General features: G+C 40.5%; 3 protein-coding genes across 7 annotated transcripts in view; 2 read left to right on the forward strand and 1 right to left on the reverse strand.

The window, feature by feature from the left end:
• Positions 1 to 201: 201 nt before the first annotated feature.
• Positions 202 to 4,624, forward strand: LOC148332304 (uncharacterized). Its single transcript, XM_088303396.1, has 7 exons — positions 202 to 265; positions 397 to 1,458; positions 1,818 to 2,090; positions 2,717 to 2,837; positions 3,123 to 3,238; positions 3,730 to 3,838; positions 4,450 to 4,624. Exons 1-7 carry the CDS (start codon positions 202 to 204, stop codon positions 4,622 to 4,624), a joined length of 1,920 nt encoding a protein of 639 aa, XP_088159522.1.
• A 1,418-nt stretch (positions 4,625 to 6,042) lies between these two features.
• Positions 6,043 to 13,311, forward strand: tyrp1b (tyrosinase-related protein 1b). The gene is made up of 9 exons (XM_088302863.1): positions 6,043 to 6,169; positions 6,686 to 7,044; positions 8,190 to 8,298; positions 8,694 to 8,907; positions 9,215 to 9,419; positions 11,772 to 11,939; positions 12,281 to 12,460; positions 12,797 to 12,943; positions 13,008 to 13,311. Exons 1-9 carry the CDS (start codon positions 6,156 to 6,158, stop codon positions 13,211 to 13,213), a joined length of 1,602 nt encoding a protein of 533 aa, XP_088158989.1. The 5' UTR covers positions 6,043 to 6,155; the 3' UTR covers positions 13,214 to 13,311.
• A 2,949-nt stretch (positions 13,312 to 16,260) lies between these two features.
• Positions 16,261 to 21,583, reverse strand: part of LOC148332306 (multiple PDZ domain protein) — a 45,441-nt gene continuing 40,118 nt past the window's right edge. For 3 of the 5 annotated variants that reach the window (XM_088302239.1, XM_088302238.1, XM_088302236.1), the window contains 9 exons: positions 19,670 to 19,817; positions 19,526 to 19,597; positions 19,256 to 19,379; positions 19,079 to 19,122; positions 18,780 to 18,902; positions 18,355 to 18,459; positions 18,104 to 18,198; positions 17,821 to 17,944; positions 16,261 to 17,105 (listed from right to left, as the gene is read on the reverse strand). In XM_088302239.1, coding sequence (XP_088158365.1) covers positions 16,959 to 17,105; positions 17,821 to 17,944; positions 18,104 to 18,198; positions 18,355 to 18,459; positions 18,780 to 18,902; positions 19,079 to 19,122; positions 19,256 to 19,379; positions 19,526 to 19,597; positions 19,670 to 19,817 — 982 coding nt within the window. In that variant the 3' untranslated portion in view covers positions 16,261 to 16,958. Of the gene's footprint in view, positions 17,106 to 17,820; positions 17,945 to 18,103; positions 18,199 to 18,354; positions 18,460 to 18,779; positions 18,903 to 19,078; positions 19,123 to 19,255; positions 19,380 to 19,524; positions 19,598 to 19,669; positions 19,818 to 21,583 lie in introns of those variants that run through there. The other 2 variants (XM_088302237.1, XR_015844618.1) reach the window with 2 other exon arrangements.

Genomic DNA, 21,583 nt, shown 5'->3' on the forward strand with positions numbered 1-21,583 from the left:
GCATCACTTGCGAACGTCAACCTCCCTGCCCAGACCAAAATTTACTGTCCAAGCGTCAAGAGCCTACACACTCAGTATGTATCGTGGTCGTGGGGACGCACTTGACATTTAAAAGGAACCATAAGGAAGAGGGTGAGGAAGTTTTTATTAAAACCGACTGGGATTGTGGTTTTGCCTCTACAGTATTTTTTCCTGGAACCCATGGAGTACTTATTTTTAAAAGGATTCTTGGTGGTTTTGTTGACAAAGCACTGCACATCCGACGGTAGGTTGGCACTATGCAACTTGCAGCTACATCACAAGACATGTACTGTAGTGTGGTGGTCGACATTGCAGCATTCCACGGAGCTGTCTGCCCGCCTCTAAATCTTACAAAAATGTTTTCAATATATGTAGGCCTTCCTAACTCAACCCAGTCTTCCACGATCGCTATTGAAGATACACATACCTCACCCCATGAACCAGAGTGGAGCCCAGCTGAGGTTGTGTCAGTCGTCGCCCCACCAAGCCTGGAAGAGGTGCAACAAGCCGTACAGGAGGCATCTGAGAAGGTGGAGGGTGGGACAGCAGAGGAAGTCCTTAAGGAACTTCTAGAGAGGGTGGTGGAAGCAGCTCTAGGACAAGTGGAAGGGAAACGGGATGAGTTGGCAGTGCACGAAGGGGCAGGGGAGGATGCACCGGGGGTTGAAGATGAGACTGAAGTCGAAGTTTCCGAGCAGATGGTGGTCGGGATGGATGCTGGTAGTGAAGACGAGCAGGAGGCTGAGGAAGGAGAAGGAGAGGGAGAAATGGTTGCTGTTAATTTGGAAGAGACTACAGTTGGTGAAGACACTGCTGGAACTGAGGCCGTTACTGATGAATCTGCCGATGCCACTGTTGGTCAGAATGTTGTCGAGGAAACTGTGGCTACTTTAGCAAAAATGGGCAAAGATGTAGCATTATGGCACGATGGAAAGGTAGAAGACGGCGACAAGCAGGATGTAAGTTTCAATGGTAGAGTCGAAATTGAAGCAACTCCGATTGTTCAAGAGGTAGACTTTGGTGGCGAGATCGGTACAGAGGCTGGCCAAAGTCTATTGGCTGAACAAATAGAGACAGTAGGGGGGATGGAGGAAGATGATCCAGTAGGTGAGGTTGAAGATGAAGTCATCGCTCTGCCATCTGATGATCCTGATATCGACGCAACACAACTTGCGGTGGAAGAGCTAGCAGTTAGTGAAGAAAATTACACGGTGAAGGACCCAAGCCAAGACGGTGCGCAAAGTCATGTTGAGGAAGAAGAGGAATCTCTTGAGATTGAAGGTGGTGAAGTGGATTCAAAGGCTGGAGAAAGTCACCAAGACGTTATCACACAAGAATATGAAGTGTTGGTCAACGGCTGGGATGAGCAACAGCCTCGAGTAGAAGAGGTTACATCGCAGACGTCAAATGACCTCCGAGAAGACCCAGATGTGTTCTGTTGAGACACTTTTAAGTATAACAGACTAAACGCTGAAATATCACAAAAAAACAAATAGAACTATTTCATTGTCTGGTTCTGATCTGGTTGTGTCCACCCACCTACTTTCAAACTAGGTTTAAACATACATTTTAGGTCACAAAACATTTACTGTTAACCTATTTCGACAAAAAGTCTATACGTCATGTGGCTTTTAATGAGATGCAGATAATGAGTCCTTTTTTAACACGGTCTACCAAGCCTTGGATGAAACACATTCCACATTCCATAGGTGCACTCGACAAACCTTAAACCTTGGCCTCAGGGCTTCATTTTCATTTCCCTGTCACATACCAACCCCCGATTCTAGAAACAACAGTGATCACTGCCCCAGAACCAGAAGAGGATGCCGGAGTCTCCATTGAGCAGAGGCCTGAAAACCAGGGCGCTGCCGACTCTTGCACGGCGCTCAGTGAGGTTGCAGAGAATGTCTTCACTGACCATGGCAATGAGATCCTCTCCCCGTCTGATGACCTTTTTACCCGTGACTCCAATGTGGCCCAACCAACACTCGATTATTTCGTGAAGAATGTCTTGCCGATTCCCCCTCAGGCAAGAGGAGAGCTGATTGAAGAAACAGTTGAGGATCCAGGTGAGGAATCACAATTTTATTTTTCAATGTTTTTGTTTGTGTCTTTCTGTCTGATACAAAAGGTGACAATAACGATTTAGATTGTTTTTTTTTTATGATGAAAAATGACATGGATGAAGCAGTGGCCTTGTTTGACCAACTAAACAATGAAACATATTTCCCATTCTACTTCATTAAATTAAATATTTATGATCAAGATAGTCCTTATAAGACAGCACGGTGGATTGACTCATTAGCACGTCGGCCTCACTGTACAGAGGTCGTGGGTTCGATTCCGGCTCCGGCCTTCCTGTGTGGAGTTTCAATGTTCTCCGTATGACTATGTGTGTTTTCTCCGGGTACTCCGGTTTCCTCCCACATTCCAAAAGCATGCATGCCGGTTGATTGAACACTCTAAATTTTCCCTAGGTGTGAGTGTGAGCGTGGCTGGTTGTTTGTCTTCGTGTGTCCTGCTGGCAACCAGTTCAGGGAGTATCCCGCCTACGCCCGCGACCCTTGTGAGGGTGGCTTGGATGATGGATGGATTGATATTTCTCATATGCATTAGGCCAATTTATGAAAGGTAGACTATACATGATAAAGATGAATTGACCTTGAATTTTCTTCTCTATTGTCTATGTGTTAAGAAACTAAGGAAATGGTCCTGGAAGCGTGGAAGATCGGCGCGACAATCGCTGCAGTGTTCTTGGTTTTGGAGTCGCTTGTCATTATCATCTATATCTTTAAATGCCGTAACAAAAACAGGTAGCACTTTATGCCCTACTCCTTTTAATAACTTCATTTATTTTCACAATCACAAGTTATTATAAATTATTATTCCGTATCTGCATATGCCTAACTTGTTACAGCCTTACCCAGTCTGAAAAAAAAAAATGGACTAAATTGTAGTTCTTTTTCCTCAGTGCCTCAATGCAATGTTGCCAGGCTTCCGTAGTTGTGTATTACAATTATACAAAAAAAATAAACGTAAAATGACCTCATTGCGAGGGCATCATGTTAACGATATTCTGTGAATATCCTTGAATGCGGCAGCCTGGCTACGCAACACTCATGTGAGGAAGGGTGCGTTGAACCAGATGTGACGACAGGAGGTGACAGCAGTGACGACACACTCCATGCAGGAAATGGGGATGCTCAACAGTACGTTAGTATGTGTATATATATATATATATATTTATATTTATTAATACCCATGCAAATGCAAGAAAAGTATTTAAAGGATTTTTTTTGGTTTGCTGCATTATGGATTGTGGTACAGTATTTGGCCTTTTTGAATCAGTATGCCCGCTGTAGTGGACTCCTTTTGTTTTTCCATGGCATTTAGGTCTGGGCTCTGGTTGGGCTTCATTTGTGAGTGTTAAGTGCTTTTCTTTTGCGAGATCAGAACAGAACACACTTCTCCATAGCACAGTTTGGGTTGTTTGAATGGGATTGTTAACACAGCCATCTCCCAATGAATAAAACCCCGTGGTCACCATAGCAACCACATTAGTTTATTCACATCACTGACCCTTACTCACTCCATCACTGTCCGATGACGTCGAAATATGAATGCTGTCCACTAAACTGACAGAGGTCCAATTATGGACCTCTCAGCTGATTCCCTTCAAGCTGTTTTGTAAGTTCATACACTCCAAAGGCTACTCAGTGTGCCACACATGTGATGCCTTGTCAGTGTGCATGAATGGGTCAAAGAAACCTTTAGGAGAAGAAAAACTCAGGAAGAATGTCCACACTGCAGTTATCAGGTCCACCAGCCAACTCAATTCTTGTTTAAACTTTCACGGATGTTTATTCAATGTCAAATTAAGAAATTTATTGGTTAGTTAAGAGCTTGTCTACAGTTACAATTTCTCTACCAGTATTAGTGTTTTGTTTTCTAATCTAATCCAATGCATGGGCAACACTCTTAATACTTTAGAGCAGGGGTGGGCAATCTTTTTGATTGGCGGGCCACAATGGCTTCTAAAATTTGACAGTGGGACCGGACCAGGAACAGATGGAGGGAGTGTTTTGGTAACTTCACCTCATTGGAGAAGAAAAATATATTTAATTTTAAATGAAAGTGAACAAAACCATTACAACAATATATATGTGTTTGAAAAACCACAGTATTTAGAAAATAAAACAGTAACAAGGTTTATTCATTTAATTTTTTTTTAAGTCCGTCGGGCCTGATTAAAACGTTTAACGGGCCGCATGTGGCCCCCGGGCCGTAGTTTGCCCTCGCCTGTTTTAGAGAATCCACTGTACCGGAATGTTTTAAAAGATATGCCCTCAAATATATTAAGTCTACTGTGTACAAAGTATTGTTGCATTTGACACAATACTCTATTTTCTTTTTTCCTATCACTGACAGAAGTGCCGCAACAGACCTATGTGATGCAGTGACTATCCTGGCACAAAACACCAAAGGGCACAAAGGGGAGCATGTGATTAGCATGACCAACATCCCAGACGGCGCCACAGAGGAATTGGCCAATGCTGGACCAGGACCAGATTCCTTTCATCAAGTCAGGACTTCCATGCTTTAGGGCGGTCTGATTATTTTTGTGTTGTTATGAAAGTGAAAGTCCCTCATGAAGTATTTGAAATAGTCCAACAGTAATCAAAGGATCACTTTAGTTTGTATGCGGTGCGTTTGAGCGAGTGCATGTGAACGCTTGCGTCTGTGTGAGTATTTTGTCAAAGCCGAGGAGCAGTTACGAGGAGAATAGTCTGAACGCATTTTATATGCATGATTATGTCCAGGAAGTACTCAGACTTGAGGATGGAATGATGTGACTCCAGCTGACGTCTGCCTTGCTGTAAAAGGCAAGAAGCATTTTTCTTGCGTCATTAACATTTCTGTTCAAGTATGCTCTTTGTCCTGCCCAACAGTGTAACATTTCAAATTGAGGTTTACATTGTTCAGAACTAGTGACATTTGTATCACCGTCACCAAGCGTTGCGTAATATGAAGAGTAAAGAGCAATGTTTCCTGTTTGTCAGTCCCACAAAATGTTTAAAAAATACATCACAATAAAGCTATCATGATGAGGGGTTCTTATAAGGATTAGAAGTGTTTTAAATACATTTATTAACACTTACATACTGAAGGCCACCTTAATTTACAATTTTTTATCTCTTTTTGTAGTAACAACGTATTGTGTGTTAATTTACTTGGTGTGTTAATTGATGTAATGGTGCATGCAGTGGACATATTTTGTTAATATTCATGAACAAAAAAAATGCTAATCCATGACACTTTTCCAGCCATACATAAAATGTCAAAGTGTCAAGGCAGCTCTATTTTGTTGAAAACTCAGCTGACATTAATTGTTGAAATACACTAATCATTATTCAAAGTCATTTACAAATTGCACTGCTTTATAAATAGTTTATAACACCATCATGTACTTATACATATGTATCTACAGCAGGAGTGGCCAACCTGGTCCCAGCTCGGAGCGTTTGCTCTAAAAATAGCTCATGGGTGAAGTTTAGTGTTTGTAAAATGTTAATATTTGCAGAGATTTAGGGAGTCATGCATGTTGGTATTAATCGGTTCCTTACCATGTTAAATCATTGTTGAAATTCATTGTAAAAAAAAATCCTTACCATGGTAAGTGTCTTTATTGCGTCTTTATTTAGTGTGAATGAAACTGGTAGCCCTTCACATTAATATGTCCCGATAAAAAGTAGCTCTCACTTTCAAAAAGGTCGGTGACCCCTGAGTCGGCAATATATGTCACATTTTATTATTGGCTCTCTTGTTCAACTGGACATCCACAGACAAGAAGACATGGAAGACATATTGGTGAAAATTATGTGATTCTTTGGAAGGGAAGATACAGTCTGGTCCAGTTATGATCACAAGATTCAAGCCTTTTCTGGTCATTCATTTGTACTCAACGTGTATGTGTGTGCACGTGCGTGTGTGCGTGTGTGTGTGTAAGACTAGCATGGGTGAGGAGGGTGGAGGGTGCAAATACTTTAGTCATGCGCTCCAAAGCTATTTAAGACAAAGAAGCAGGATGAACTAATTCTTTGGGGGCTACAGTTGGTCGTATCAAGAGGAGCAAGATGCACAATCACAGGTAAGGGAAAAATAAATCTTGACTAAAATATCATTATAATGCAGTAACCTATAAATTTGGCATTATATTAATTAATTGTCTATTATTTTCCTGAATGATTTTTCTCATCATGTAAAAAAAAAAAAAAAAAAAACCTTAACACGTGATAGAAGCTGCTCAATTTGTATCAAAAATCCACTGGATTAAAAAAAAGAAAAATTATTTCCAACCTCGACAAGTGCAAAAGATCTTGTGAGAGTTGTGAGCTAATTGCCCCTTGAATTATGAATAATGGCTCAAACCGCCTGCAGTAAGGAGTTTCAGGATAGCGACAATGTCTTGCCAGAGAATTTAGTAGAACAGAACAAAAATGAAGTGAGTGTGTTTCAGTGCCTTCAATGCAGCATATATCGCTAAATCGTGAAACAGATAAATGCTCCTCAAAAATAATGTTAAAGGCTGTATTCACTTTTTTTTCAGCATTAGTATGCAAAAAACTCAAATTAACTTGACGAGTCTTTTCTCCCACCTGTCAAGCATTTGGACAGCAAGTTTCCTGGTGGCGACCTTGTGTGTCACAACGATTGTGGCCCAGTTTCCTCGAGAGTGTGTCACCCCAGAGGGACTTCGCAGTGGCCAGTGCTGCCCCTCCCTGTCAGGCCAAGCGGGGGATGAGTGCGGCTCCAGCACGGGACGGGGTCAGTGTGTGTCCATTGCTGCGGACAACCGGCGCCATGGACCCCAGTACCCCTATGCGGGACGCGATGATCGAGAGAGGTGGCCTCTGAGATTCTTCAACCGCTCTTGTCAGTGTAACGGGAATTTCAGCGGCTATAACTGTGGACGATGTCGACATGGACTGACTGGACCAAATTGTGACCAGAGGATCTCTGTGGGTAAGAGAAAAGAGAGCATTTTGTTTTGTGACATACACACTGCATTGACTCATAAAGTTATGGTAAAGTAGACAATGTGCTCCAATTAATCAATGGGTGTGCCACCCCCCACCCCGAATAAACCAGTGCCACTTTTCCCATAATCCCATAAATAACTTGCATCCGTGTAGGTCGTAGTTGTAGTAGTACTTTTAGTTACAGTGCGAAAATCAAATTGAGTTCCGCTGTGTATGAAATGCGCAATAAATGAGTGATTCCATTTTTTTTTTTTTTAAACCAATGGTAATGCTGAGAGGTACTGCTCTATAGTGAAAAATTTTCGTTTCTTATCAAACTCACTGTTTAATATAATCCATGTTAAATTTGGGATTATTTTTTTTTTTTTTACTTTTTGCAAAAAAAAAAAAAAAAGTAAAATAAGTACTACGCGCGAGCTAGCATGCGTGAGCTAGCATGGGCAAGCTAGCATGCGCAAGCTAGTATGCGCCTCATAGTGCGGCGCGCTCAATCTATGTATTAAACACAGAAATAGCAACCTCAACGGGTGCTGCGCCCTTTGATACAGCGCGTCTTTTGGCCGTAAAAATACGGTAGTTTTAGTCCCAGGATTTGACAGTAGACGGTGTCATTAAGTAGCTATGATATCACTGGTCAACAGCACACTTCATTAAGAGATGGCTTTATGTGTCCCATAACATATTTGTATTGCTGATTTAAAAAAATAATAAATTAATTAAATAAATTGAGAACATCTGGTTTATTAGTTTGACTGATGAAACCTTGCTCGATACAGATTTTCCATGCGTTGTAATTTATAGCAATGACATTTCAGAAAAAAATTCCACCCACGGATGAATTTAACCCTTAATTCGTAATTTCCTTATATTTATATTAAATGTAATATAGAAATTTATTAAGCAATGGATGGATATTATAATTGTAATGAAAACCTGATGTCTCCAACCTTTATTAAGCAAAGGCTCAAGTTATTTTCACTGCCCACCACCAAACAAAAATGTCACATCTTGTGGAATTGCTGTGCCTCTCACTATACATTGATGGCATAGATAGTTGAAAAAAAAAAACGTTATTTGTGGTAAATCTTACTTCTTTTATGTGACTCTCTCCCATTGACATCTCTACAGTGAGGAGAAATTTAATGCAAATGAGTGCAGCTGAGAAGCAAGCATTTATCAACGCTCTGGACCAAGCAAAGAGGACGACCCACCCCGATCTCGTCATCTGTACCAGACGGTATCCATGCTCATGTGTTTTATTATATTTTCATAACACATGAAGTCATCATTCTTCGGCGTGGGTAAACAACAGATTGTTTTGAAGAGATGTATCTGTACACGCCGCAGGTAGAATCATTTTGGGAGCAACAGTACATAAATATTTGACGCTGTTCTCGACTGAGGTAATTGCAAACCTTTTGACCTCCTTGTCAAAAGTGCTTTCCCGCGACAGCCCGAAAGGCTTTTAACACTTGATGTCTCAATGGCAGCCACAGTGGGGATTAAAAAAAATTATTTATAGACTCCACTGAGCGACAACCAAACCGTAATAAAGCCCCCAAAAATATATATCCAAGGAAGTTGTGAGAGAGGAAAACTGAATTGCCACCCTGCCGCTTTTTTTCCTTTTAGGTACCAGGAGATTTTAGGACCAGATGGCAACACACCTCAATTTGAGAACATCACAATTTACAACTACTTTGTGTGGAGCCATTACTACTCTGTCAGTAAGACCTTCCTAGGCCCAGGCCAGGCCAGCTTCGGAGGAGTCGACTTTTCCCACGAGGGCCCCGGTTTTGTCACCTGGCATCGCTTTCATCTGCTGCAACTGGAAAGAGATATGCAAGTGGGTAGATGACAGAATACATGGGAAGAAAGCAAAAATGAGGGATTGTGATCAAGATCTTAATAACGCAACATTAGGATGATCGCTCTACTAAATTGATCAAATGAGATCTAATGCAAGAGTTGTGTCAGAAACGTAACCAAGACAGGTAGAAACATATCGAGAACCAAAATGTATCCCACAGGCGATCGTGACCGGTGAGCATATAGTACAAAAGACAAAGAAAGAGATTAGATTTAATTGATTAATTACCTACTAATCTGGATTAAAACCTAATATCAGACTACATTTTGCTCAAATAACCTAGGACATGCTGGGCGATTCATCCTTTGCGCTGCCCTACTGGAATTTTGCCATTGGAGGCAGCGATTGCGATATTTGCACGGACGACCTCTTGGGAGCCAGGAGCTCCTTCGACATGAACTCCATCAGCCCCAACTCGGTGTTCTCTCAGTGGAGGGTGGTCTGCGAGAGCGTGGAAGAGTACGACACGTTTGGCACCATCTGCAACAGTAAGAAATTGTTTTGTTTCTTTCACTCGCAAGCTTGCGATACTTCAGACCGTGAGGGAGTTGTGTTGGTGCAAGCAAAATGAGGGCAACCACCTCATAAATAGAGCATGTATGACACAAGCTGCTATAAATATTACCCCCTAGTTGCTGCGCTGCATTTGAAATTGTTCACAATAGCCACAGTCTGTCAGAAACTCAATTTGTTAAGTTATTCTTCACCAGGTTTTGCCAAAGTTTTCAGCTCAAATCTCAAGTTAGTTCTCTCTGGGACCCAAACTTAGAAAAATACATCATTCTCTGACAATTTCCTCTGCTTATCGGGGTCGCAGGAGCTGCAATCTGTGCAGGACTGCCCAACCTCTCTGGCTACCGGGCTAGCTATGAGACATTCTGAAGTCCCTCTAGCGTGTCTGAATACTGCCCTGAGGTTTCATCCCAGTGGGACATGCCCGGAACACCTCCCCAGCACAGCATCCAGGAAACATCTGAAATAGAACCACCTTTGCTGACTCCTCTCTTCCCATGGGGTCTCTTCTGAATGACTGAGCGCCCTGCCCAATCTCGAAGGGTCACAGCCCATTTTCAGTCACCTGCTTGTAACTTCTCCTTTTCATTCCCTTACACAGCACAATGCATCCATCCATTTTTGAGCACTTATCCTGTTCAGGGCTGCGGGAAAGCTGTAGGCGACTCTGGGTGAAAGGCAGACTATGACCTGGATTGGTCAATTGCAGAGTTCAAATAGACACGGATGACAATTTGCGCTCACAATTAGTCACTCAACTGGAATTGATCTGAAAGTCAGCCGTGTGAACCACTATATTATCTGTGATTGGTTTTGTACCAACGTACTAAATGGGGCTAATTACTGGACTCCAACATCATTGTTCTTTAGCTAGTACAAGCTCAAAACTTTTGCGATCCAACTTCAATGAACTAGGTAATCCAGCACTGGGTCCAAAACGGACAGATTCAATATTGGGTTATTTATGCCCTGTTTAGCATTTGACATAAATTGTTGGGTCAACATTTTGATCCAGTTAAGGGTAAAAAATGGGTCCATGAATGTTGCATAAAATTTACTTCAACTTCTGTACATGAAGAAACTGCGTCCAAAATAGGACCAGTTTCAGATTTTCAACCCAACCAAAATCCCATTTTCAACCCAATCTGCTGGGTCAAATCTGCTCAAAATCCATGGCCACTCAGCAAGTGGGCTAAGAAAACAACCCAGCATTTTTTTTTTAAATGTGTACCCTTGAGGGATAATGCACAAAGTGGAAAAGTGGAGCATGTTCTTAATGTTTTTTTTCCAGTACATTTGCGACAATCAATATTAGATCACCGTAATTTGGATGAAGGGCCACCCGCGACAGGCACCAGACACTTTTAATGTTCTTGATTTTAATCAGTTGCACATTGTATCACACTTTGTTTGTAATCAGTTATTCCGAATAGTTTGAAGCATTAGAGACTAGAATAAGTGCAATTGTGTGAGACACTGAAGTAAATCAGATTTAGGTGATCAGATTTGCACGGATTGGAACTTGCCTCCCGCTGGCACCAGATTTAAAAGCCCCCAAATCACCACCAGGCTTTCACTTTGAAAATAAAATTATTTCTTTGAATATGGTATTGTGGAATAATTCTTACTGTCAATCCACTTTGAACATAACTATAATTGGTTCTTTCAGTTCAATGGCAAATGTAGAAGAACGGGAGGGGATTTGGAACCGTGAGTGGCTGAGGTGTGAGTGATGTGTCAGGTTAATCCCTTTGGAGAATCACGACAGGCTCGGTATTTCCTGCATCAACAAGCAACTTCTCCTTAACTGGGTTACAGGGGGTTGTCTCGTTTCTCTGTGCGCTTGTCAGAGACGGGAATCTGGCAGACTTTGATCTGCGGGAATCATCTTCACACCGACAACTTTGTTATGTAGCCGACTGATTGCACCCCTGTGTGTGTGATGGAGGGGAGAAAAAAAAAAAAAAAGGAAAACAAGAAGGAGGTCATACTTGCAAAGAGACTTCACAGAGCTCCCACTCACTGTTGTTGGAATTTAGTGAACAATTACCATGCTGTCATGTTAAAGACTGATCAAACTAGTCTAGTCTCCCACATAGAATTAGAGAGTTGTTGAATAATACAACATAACTCATCACATCTCCTTCCTCTCCATTTCCATGGGGACAACTGACCTGGATCTGAACCGCAGTTTGAGCGCCTCCCTTGTAAAAAATCCTTGAATACAATTATTGCTTGCAGCAAGACGGTAGTCATCCTTCTCTTTTTGCGCCTTGTTAACACGCCAGCGAAAACACTAACTCTGACCTTGGGTCCTTCCCTCGCAGACACAGAGACCAGCCCCATCAGGAGGAACCCGGCGGGCAATGTGGCACGGCCCATGGTGCAGAGGTTGCCCGAGCCCCAGGACGTGTTGGACTGTCTGCAGCTCAACACCTTTGACACCCCGCCTTACTACTCCACCTCCTCCGAGAGCTTCCGGAACTCCATTGAAGGTGTGTGGTGATGCGACACGATTCCTTCTCATCGCAACTTTGGAGTGAAGCTTCATTTGCATTGCCAATTTCGGATATATTAGCATAAAGGTCAGAAATAGAATGCCAGAGAAGACTTTAATTATATCTATTAAAAGGACAGGATTGTCTTCCATTGTTTTCATTCAAAAATTTGTAAAAGTCAAAGTCCACATCATTATTGCTTCAAGATTTAATTTCACTAAATTAATTAAAGCCCACTTTCCAAATTGGAAAATATAAACAGACCTATTGGAAGTCATTTCATATCATATTACATTTTAATGGCGTTGCTATTCCATTTTTTATTTTTTTTTTTTAAGGCTACAGCGCTCCCCAGGGGATGTATGATCCGGTGATCCGCAGCCTCCACAACCTGGCCCACCTCTTCCTCAACGGCACCGGCGGACAGACTCACCTTTCCCCTAATGATCCCATCTTCGTCCTGCTTCACACTTTCACCGATGCAATTTTTGATGAATGGCTCAGTAGGCACCAACCAGGTAATATTCAATCCAGCATATTATACGAGGGCAAGGTTAGGCAAAGTATGTCGTTGGGAGGGACGGGGATACAACAGCATACTTTTTTCTGGCCAACCGAGCATTTACATAATTATATATTCGTTCCATTAATTTAGCCTTTGCCCCCTTTAAAACTTTGCATGTTTGTGTACGAGTTAGATATTTGTTAATATTACATACCAATTCTTCTTTTTCTTATTTCTTTCTTTCTTCCCTACGAATCACCCGACCCATTTCTCTAAGAAGTGCCTCTTGAGCATAATACTCAATCCCAGAAAGAGCAGGGGGATGGATTAATATTTTTTTTTTCCGAAGGTGAGATCGTCTATCCTGAGGAGAATGCTCCGATTGGACACAACCGTCAGTTCAACATGGTTCCTTTTTGGCCTCCTGTCACAAACGCAGAGATGTTTGTGGCCGCCCCTCAAAACTTGGGCTACTCCTATGAGGTCCAGTGGCCAGGTAGGATACATACAAACACGACAATTCATGAAACGCCCCACCTTGACCTTTTCTTTCACCACAGTTCCCGCCTACACACTGTCTGAGATCATCACCATCGCCATTGTCGCGGCGGTGCTGGTCGTGGCATTGGTGGGCGGAGTCATCGCCTGTGCGGTGCGAGCTCGGTCGTATCGCTCGGCTGAGGCCTTGGAGCCGTTGCTGGGGGAAACCTTCAGGAGGTACTCAGAGGATGACCGGCGGTTCGACAAATCACAGTCTGTTGTCTAAATCGACGCCTTTATAAAGAGGCCTTAACATGTTTAAGCATTTTTTTAAGAAAGCCCCACAATATCTTTTAATAAAGTGTCCCTGATTTAAAACTTAAATTTTAAATGTCTGTTTCATTATTTTTACTGTATCCTGGAGGGTGGTGGATGAGGTGTCAGAAATGTGTCAGTGCGAAGTAAAGTACAAGCACTTGAATATTTATTTTCTGATCACATTATATTGAAAAAAAAAATGGTGTGTTGAATTTACTAAATTTTCTTTTGTTTAGTCATTTTTAAATATTTTTATATTTTTTATATTATATTTTATAATTTTAAAATAAAATTGAGTACATTCAACAAAAAATGTTATTGCACCTTTTTTCTCCATACATCCAAAAACAGATCTCTGCGTTCTAATCTAAAATATATAATTTGACAAAAAACGTATTTTACAGCTTCTGTATATTTTTCAGTTATTATCGAATCATTTATTTTTCAATTTACAAAGCCATGAAAACATTTTTTTATACCATGAAAACCTCAATCAAAATTACCTTAGTACCTAAGTGACACCCCACACTCAAGTGGCTAATGTGACGCACTGGCGATGAACACGGCCCTTAATTGACTAACAGATACAGCTGCAGGCACCAAACTCGCCGTCTAAGCCCTGAGGCTAAATAACAAATCAGAACATTTAGATTCTATTTCACTTTTAACAGATCAGTCATGTCGAAGCACCTTCCATGTTTTATCTCGAGAAAAGAGCACATACACTGCCCTCTTGTGGCCAAAGCACGTTAGTAATCGCTGTACTATAGGTCTTATTACAGCATCACATTATGTCACATCACGGAAATAAATAGGTGAATCAAGATTAAATAGACGATTGTATTTTGTTATTAAGGGTGTATCATATACTAGTTTCAATTAAGAGGTTAAATTTGTGATTAATTGGCGTGTTCACCTGATATTTTGTATTTCATATTATTGTTATAAAAATAGAAACTTCGAGTAAGCATTTTTTTTACAACAGCAGTTGCAATAAACAACCACTTTACAATTTGTAATGTGAAGTCATCAGGCAATGAGTCACTTTTACTCAAAGGTGTGCCTGCAGAACAGGACCAGTTCGTGATCCTCAGCAAACCTCGTCATGTCTCAAACATGTTATGGCATAGTCGGCTGGCTACTAATGGGACATGCTCACCGGTGCTTATCAACACAGTGGCTACTGATTTCGTATAACTGACAAACGTAGCAAGATGAAAAGTTTCTAAACAGTACATTTTATACTGTTGAAACTGTCAGATTAGGTGGAGGTTGGTACAGAGGAGGACACAAAAATCAAATCAAATGGGAGCAACAAAATGCAAGGACTTGACTGAACAGAAAATGAAGCAAGACAGGCAGAAAGAAACCAGCAGTGGCCACTGACAGGGACATTTGACACAGACAACTGACAAGGGCAATGCACCAACAAGAACTAAAGGAAAACAGGGAACTAAATACAAACAACTTGATGAGACAACGAGGAGCACCTGGACAAGACACAAAGGGTTGGAAGGACCTGATTGGTTTACACTGGGGCTTGGGTAGACAAACACAGGTGGACGCAATGAACATGACGAGACACACCAAACACAAGGAAAAAACAGGCAATGGATATACTCTAAATATTTTATATAAATATTTTAAATTATTTTTTTTTAATTAATTAAATTAATTTAAATTTAAATTAAACTCTTGTATTGGCATTGTCTGATGACGAAATTATATCTATGGCAATGGCCGCAGAAGATCTCTGTTGAATGTTGCAGTTTGTGCACAAACACATCACAGCTCCAGACTTTATAGCCCCGTCCCCATTTATTCACTGATATTACAGATGTGACAGTCACATGAGCTCGCAGACAATTGGCCAACATCGACAAAGCCCCCCGAGTGAGGATCATGAGTGCTTCACATATCAAGTGAGCTCTTTTGAGAATGTTTTTTGTTGCAGTGGGAGGAAAAAAAAAATGGTGACAGCGGGGCAGCCGACAGTTTCTGAAAAATTGAAGAGCCGTGGAGCTTTAAAGGCATTGAATCAATCTGTTGTTTGTGTTTTGCTGCTCTATCCCTCGTAAATAGTTGCCCAACAATTGAGAAGAAAGATCTGGATGAGCATGATGCAATGTTATCAAAAGTGCACGCGAATCTTCTGACATGCATGAAATATTCTTCTCCCAATTTTGGCCCGGAGAGTCAAACTAACGCGGCAAATAATACCACATTTAAATGCATAAAGCATGTTGGCATTCATTCACTTTAAAAGGCTCTTCATAGTCAATTGTTCATGTGGAGTGGGATGAAGCAGACTGTCATGGCTGCCTTTCAATAAAACTGCCGAGGCGAGCAGATGGTGTTGATGAATGCAGAGAGCTCCAGACAGGATCTCCCTCGGTGCTTCCTACTTCCTAAATGAGACATTTGTGTGCAAATGGATTGCGTGTCAAGTTGTCACCAGCTACTCCAGTAATTAAATGCAAAGTTCTGTGCAATTAAAAAATATATACAGCTCAGGTTCACTTGGCCTTTTTGTATTTCTCCGACTTATTCTTGTAAACATCTGTTTGGAGTTGAGGCTGATGCAGTCAAATTAACCGTTGCCATCATTCAGCCTTTATAGTGGCACATAAAAGGCATTTTGATTGAATAAATCAATTTCATTCATTTATAATTTATAGCGCGTGTCCTCGTATACATTTTCTCATTTAATAGAATAAGAATAACCAACCTTTTGATTTTTTTTTTTTTTTTTTTTTACATCAGAATTATTTTTAATAGCTCATCTGTAAGGACTTGACTCCACAATCAATCTACTTTATGCCCACCCAGTTTGGAGACTGTTGAAAATAAATGTTTGTGACATAAATGACCTTGAGCCTGTACGCATGAGGGCAAAAAAAACAAATAAAACCCAAACAAAACAAAAAAAACCAACCGAGCAATTATTCACCACTGCCGTTTAAAATCCTAAACAAAGGCTGTTTCTCTCCACACAAAGGCACGCGACAGATGATGTCATTTACTAACAAATGATCGTTTAATAAGAACACTTACTGCATAAATTATTGTATAACTCCCAACAGCATGTCTATAACATTCATCAAATACAATGAGTTGCAGAAAATAAGAATACAAATACAGGAATTAGAAAACAAACACTCATGATGGGCATGGTTCCTATTCATCAAACTCAAACTGAACAAAAAAAAAGAGAGCATTAATACACCATTCACACTCTCGCCGTGTAGCATTAGAAGGTGTTAGCGTTGCTGTTGTCCATTATTATCATTAAATAATACAGAACATATTTATCCTTATCACACAATGGTCGTTACACCTTGATGCCATACAAAACTTTGGCAAAAGCACTTGGCATATTTCAGATTTAGGGAAATCACATTTGAAAGTTCAGCCATATTGCGTTGGACGTCATCAAAAAAATAACAGGATAGTTTGGGCATTGTTTACATAGTAAAATTCAATTTGTTTTTTCCACCCAAAAAATTTCATAATATAAAAGGGGGCGTTTATGTATCATGACAAAATTGACATTGAGACTATGGAATCCATTTAAAAATAACCAGGCTGTGCTAGAAGTTGAAGAGGTAGTTCATCCAGAATAATATAAACGACTTATTTTCAAGATTCGAACCTACAGTATCCAAGTATATGTGAGGCTGTTCTACATGAATTATGGGTTTTGCTGGTCAAACTCACGAGAGAACAGTGAGAACCACAGTCCCTTTGGTCTTCTTGAGGAGGTCCACAGCTTCAGTGTGTGTCACCCCCTCCAGACAGTGTGCGTTCACTGCGATGATCTGATCGCCTCGTTTCAGTCTCCCATCCTCAATGGCCGCCCCCTGCAGAGCACAATCATGGATATGATGAACTACAAACTGCGTCCACAAGTATGATAAAATGGATAATTCATACTTTTGGGGACACTTACACACAGAGTGTGTAAAAAAGGTAAATTGGCTCAGTAAATGTTTGGACACAATGACTAGCCAGGACATCTTGAATGTTCTTGTTAGAGAATATCTATAATAAAGTTATCGTTAGGATTTGTGTGAGGTAATAAAACTCAACTATCAGGTAAAAAAAATAGACAAAATAATGAACAGTGTGGTGATATTAATTCATGGTGTGTCCACATCAATGTTATTTTAGTTAACAAAAACGAATGAAATAATTCAAACTAAAATTGAAAAAATAAAATGAAAATTCAAAAAATGTTTCGAAATAAAATAAAAATGAAACTGCTTTAAAAAAAAATAAAACTAATTGAAACTACATTTTAATCAATTAAAACTAACTATAATTGTGGTGAGAATGTTCTTTGGTTTCGTCTTTGGCAATTAATTTAATATGCGAGCCTTTAAAGCATGTTTAAAAAAATGAATATGAATACTAAAGCTAACTAAAACTAAGTGTTTTGGAAAAAAACTAAAACTAATTAAAACTAACAAAGCAGCCCTGAAAACTAATGACATCTAACTATATTCAAAACACAAATCAAAAATAAAAACTATGATGAAAATTCCCAAACTATGGTCCACATGGACTGTGTCTGACCTTGTTAAAGATAGTTTTAATGTAGATGGGTAGGTCTCCATGAGGGCTTCCAAAACCTCCCACAATGCTGAATCCCAGGCCTGAAGAACCTCGATCCAGACTGACAGTCTTATACATCCGAGCGCTGTGAGCATACAATGTAAAACATGCTTTTTACTGCGTTACTCTCAGCTCCGCAAACAAACAACGGATAAATCTCTCTCCTCCCTCCAACTAATTTCTACAAACCGGTTACTAATGACAATACAAAAATGTGAGGTGACTACAAACAAAAGCTTGGTACCAGAGGTTCTTGTGAAAGCACGGCAGGCTACTAGGCTGGCCTGATGGTCGCTCATGTACGCTCTTGGGATCATGAGGGCTGCGTCCAGCTGCAACCTACAACATACACACAAAACTTTTCTGTACATTTATGCGGGCCAATGAATTTGAAAAGTTATGCAGTTTTTCAATTCTATTCCTGGTAAAAATATGTTATCACGTTGGTTACTTGAACATGTTTTGACACAGTGGCCCAGTAAACCGAGACATTACCTGCAGGGTGACAGCGCCGATGGCATTCTTAAGCAAGGCTCCCGCCTGGATGTGAGTCATTCCCTCTATGGATACGTCATTTATACTGAGGATCCTGTCTCCGAGCTGATGGGAACACAGCGCACCCCAAAAAATGTAACCTACTGTTTTTGTGAGAACATTTCAGTAACTTTACGCGTCCCAACTTCTTCAAACATTTCCCTTTAAACAATTTGTCAACTGTGAACAAATCTAGCCTTGATTGAAATATTGGTCAATAATCTGATAAATATGTATGAGTTTTTTTGGTTTTTTTTTAGAAATAAAGTTGGCAGATGAGTCCTTATAATTTGATGGAAATGACAGATGTCTTTCCCCGCTGCATACAAAAGCTTAAACACAGGCGCGCACACCCCCCTCCCCCCCACACACACACATACGCACACCTTTAATTGCTGTGTTTTGGCAGCTGATCCACTGGTATCCATGGTTGCAATAAAAAGAGGTACGTTGCCATGGGGACTGCCCACTCCTCCTGCTAAAGTGACGCCTAGGGAGTCACGTGGACCCTGCCATGATGCCCCACACACACACGTGCACACACACACGTTATGAGCATAATGTTGCACTCATTTCATTGAATATTTATTTACTCCACAACACATATATACATTCAAACGTGTCTAATGTTTCTCTAACACTGTAAAGAACATTCAAATATGAATGTATTCAAAGAGTCACTAACCTTTTTAATAACTACTTTCCTGTAGTCAGTGTAGTCTTCAAATGCTGTCAGAGCAAAAAAAGTGAGCTAAGTCATCATTGTGCACATTCAGTCTTCATTACAGTAACATTTTTCTTTTTTTTAGTAGACAGGTCATTTGTATCATTGTCATGACAAATAGAAAAGCTGACTACTCACGGTGGCTCCCTGTTCTGTGTTCTGTCGCCCTCTGGTGGCCGATAGGAGGATTGGAGCCGCTCGAGAGTGTCACGGTGGAACAGTCTGAGTCTTCACTCTGGATAAAACACAACTTAAAGTACTCCTACATTCACAAAGTGACATTGTTAAAATATTGCATGAGAATAATGCGTAAACTGCATTTACATTTCAAATTACAAAAGAGATTCAAAATAGTTTGACAACATAATAACATAAAACAGAAAAAGGTTGGGCATGCAAACAGTTTACCTGGTTTTGTTCCCCGTACTGCAGTCCGGCTTTAAAACGAGCCACCTCCAGGTGAAACACGCCATTGCAATTCTGTGACATCAAAGTGAGTAAATCACTTTTGACATTGAGGTAAACTCACGTGCAATTTGAAATCAGCCATACCTGCAGAAGCCTCTCCGCAAGGTCTTGCGATTCTGCACGTACGTCCTCCCCATTGATTGACAGAATCTGGTCACCTAGCAACAACCTGCCATCCAAATCCGTCACGCCTCCTCTGATGATATCTGACACAAAGATGCCGGTGTCATTACTGTTGGAAGAAAACAGAGGTCAAAGTTGTGCCTGGCGCATAAAAGGAGAACACACGATCAGACCTGAAAGCGGGCTGTTTTGCATACACACTTACGGTATGTGAAGAAGCATAAAAAATTAGCACTCATCTAAATTAATTTATCGCGTGTCAGAGATCCAGTTTGACTATGAACTGCGTCTCCCACAGCTATGGTTATTAGAGGAAGCTGCAACTGTGTCATTTAATTATGTCCTTCTACAAATATTGTGCACATAACCTATGCTAATTCATGTTAGCAGCCACAATATTAGGTACACCTGATAAGATCACATTTCCGATCAATATATGCAAAACTCCAGGTCATTCTAAAGGGTTTGCATACTTTCTCTTTGAACTATAAAATTAAAAGCTCTCGGCAGGATTTATGACATAGCTATTAAACCGCTTCATCTTCTGCTTACAGCATACTAATAAAAAGAGACTTCATTCTGATTTAATCTCAGACCTGAAATTGGAGATCACATCTAATGTAAAACATAGGTCAAAAGTTGAAAATGAAATATAACGAGTTATGAATACAGTATACTTACTTTACTTTTGTCTTAAATTACCTTAAATATGGAAATGAATTAATGTATTAATGGAAATGAGCTTCTTACATGTTATCACAGACATTTTAATTAAAAAAAAAATCAAAATGATATAGAATATCATTTAGAAAGCAAGATGTTGTACAAAGTGAGGCAGTACATTGTCAGACATGGATCAGTTCCACGTGATGACACATTTATCAATACTGTCCTGAGGTCAGAGCCATCATTCATCACATCACATGCGACATAATCGGGAAGCTCATATATGAAAAAAAAATACCCTCATCCATCAACTGTAAGCATCAACATGAAAACTTCCTCCAACTGCCTTCATGGATCAATAAACCCACTGTCAAAGGCGAGAAACTATTTCAGGCAAGAACTCAAGTCCAGATATCATCAAGAAACTCCACTTCAAACTAGAAATGTACGTATCCAAAAAAGTATCGTGCAGTGGTGGGCGTAAGGCCTTCAAGGCCTTCGCTGCTGGCCTAAGATAATCAAGAAATCATGATCATATTCTTCACATTGATGTCACAGTGTTGTATTTCTGGGTGAGAGTTTTAATCCAATCAGAATTCAGATAGCTTGTGTTGCCAGGCAGATTTCAGATACAATCGTGCCGGGTGTCGGTTCTGTATGAGTGAGGGGGTGGGGTTTACAGTTGATAGACAGTTCCGATAGCCAATCAGATGTCGAGTTGATGACAGTAAGGCCTTCTTGCTGACCTCACGTTGAAGGTGATGAACACGACTTGTGATTGGATACTCACTCGTGAGGGGGCAGCGCTAAGCGGAATCAACACACCCGAAAGTCGTAACTGGCAACCGTTCGAAAATCTAGAATATATTGCTTTTTTAAACCACAATGGGCGGAGGAGGGAAAAGCGTGGATTTAATTGCAGATACACTTGCAAGGCCGTTTTCAAGACGGACCATTGAAGAGAAGCAAGGTCATCCAACACCCAGTAGTTCATAAGAGCGTGTCAATCATTTATCCAGCCGTGGTATCATAAATGATGGTATCGTCTCATTGTTTATGATGTCCATATTATACAATATGTATCCAACAAAATCCCAGATTCCAATATGAGGTCAGCTCGAGTGAAACTAATAGCACTCTTTTAAATGGCATTGAATTATTATTAAAAAAAGAGAAATCATCATCAAAATTAATTGACTAATTAATGGT

Source organism: Idiotropiscis lumnitzeri, chromosome 8, assembly GCF_059441095.1.
Source record: "Idiotropiscis lumnitzeri isolate Australia: NSW breed Sydney's pygmy pipehorse chromosome 8, RoL_Ilum_1.0, whole genome shotgun sequence".
NCBI classification, from domain to species: domain Eukaryota; kingdom Metazoa; phylum Chordata; class Actinopteri; order Syngnathiformes; family Syngnathidae; genus Idiotropiscis; species Idiotropiscis lumnitzeri.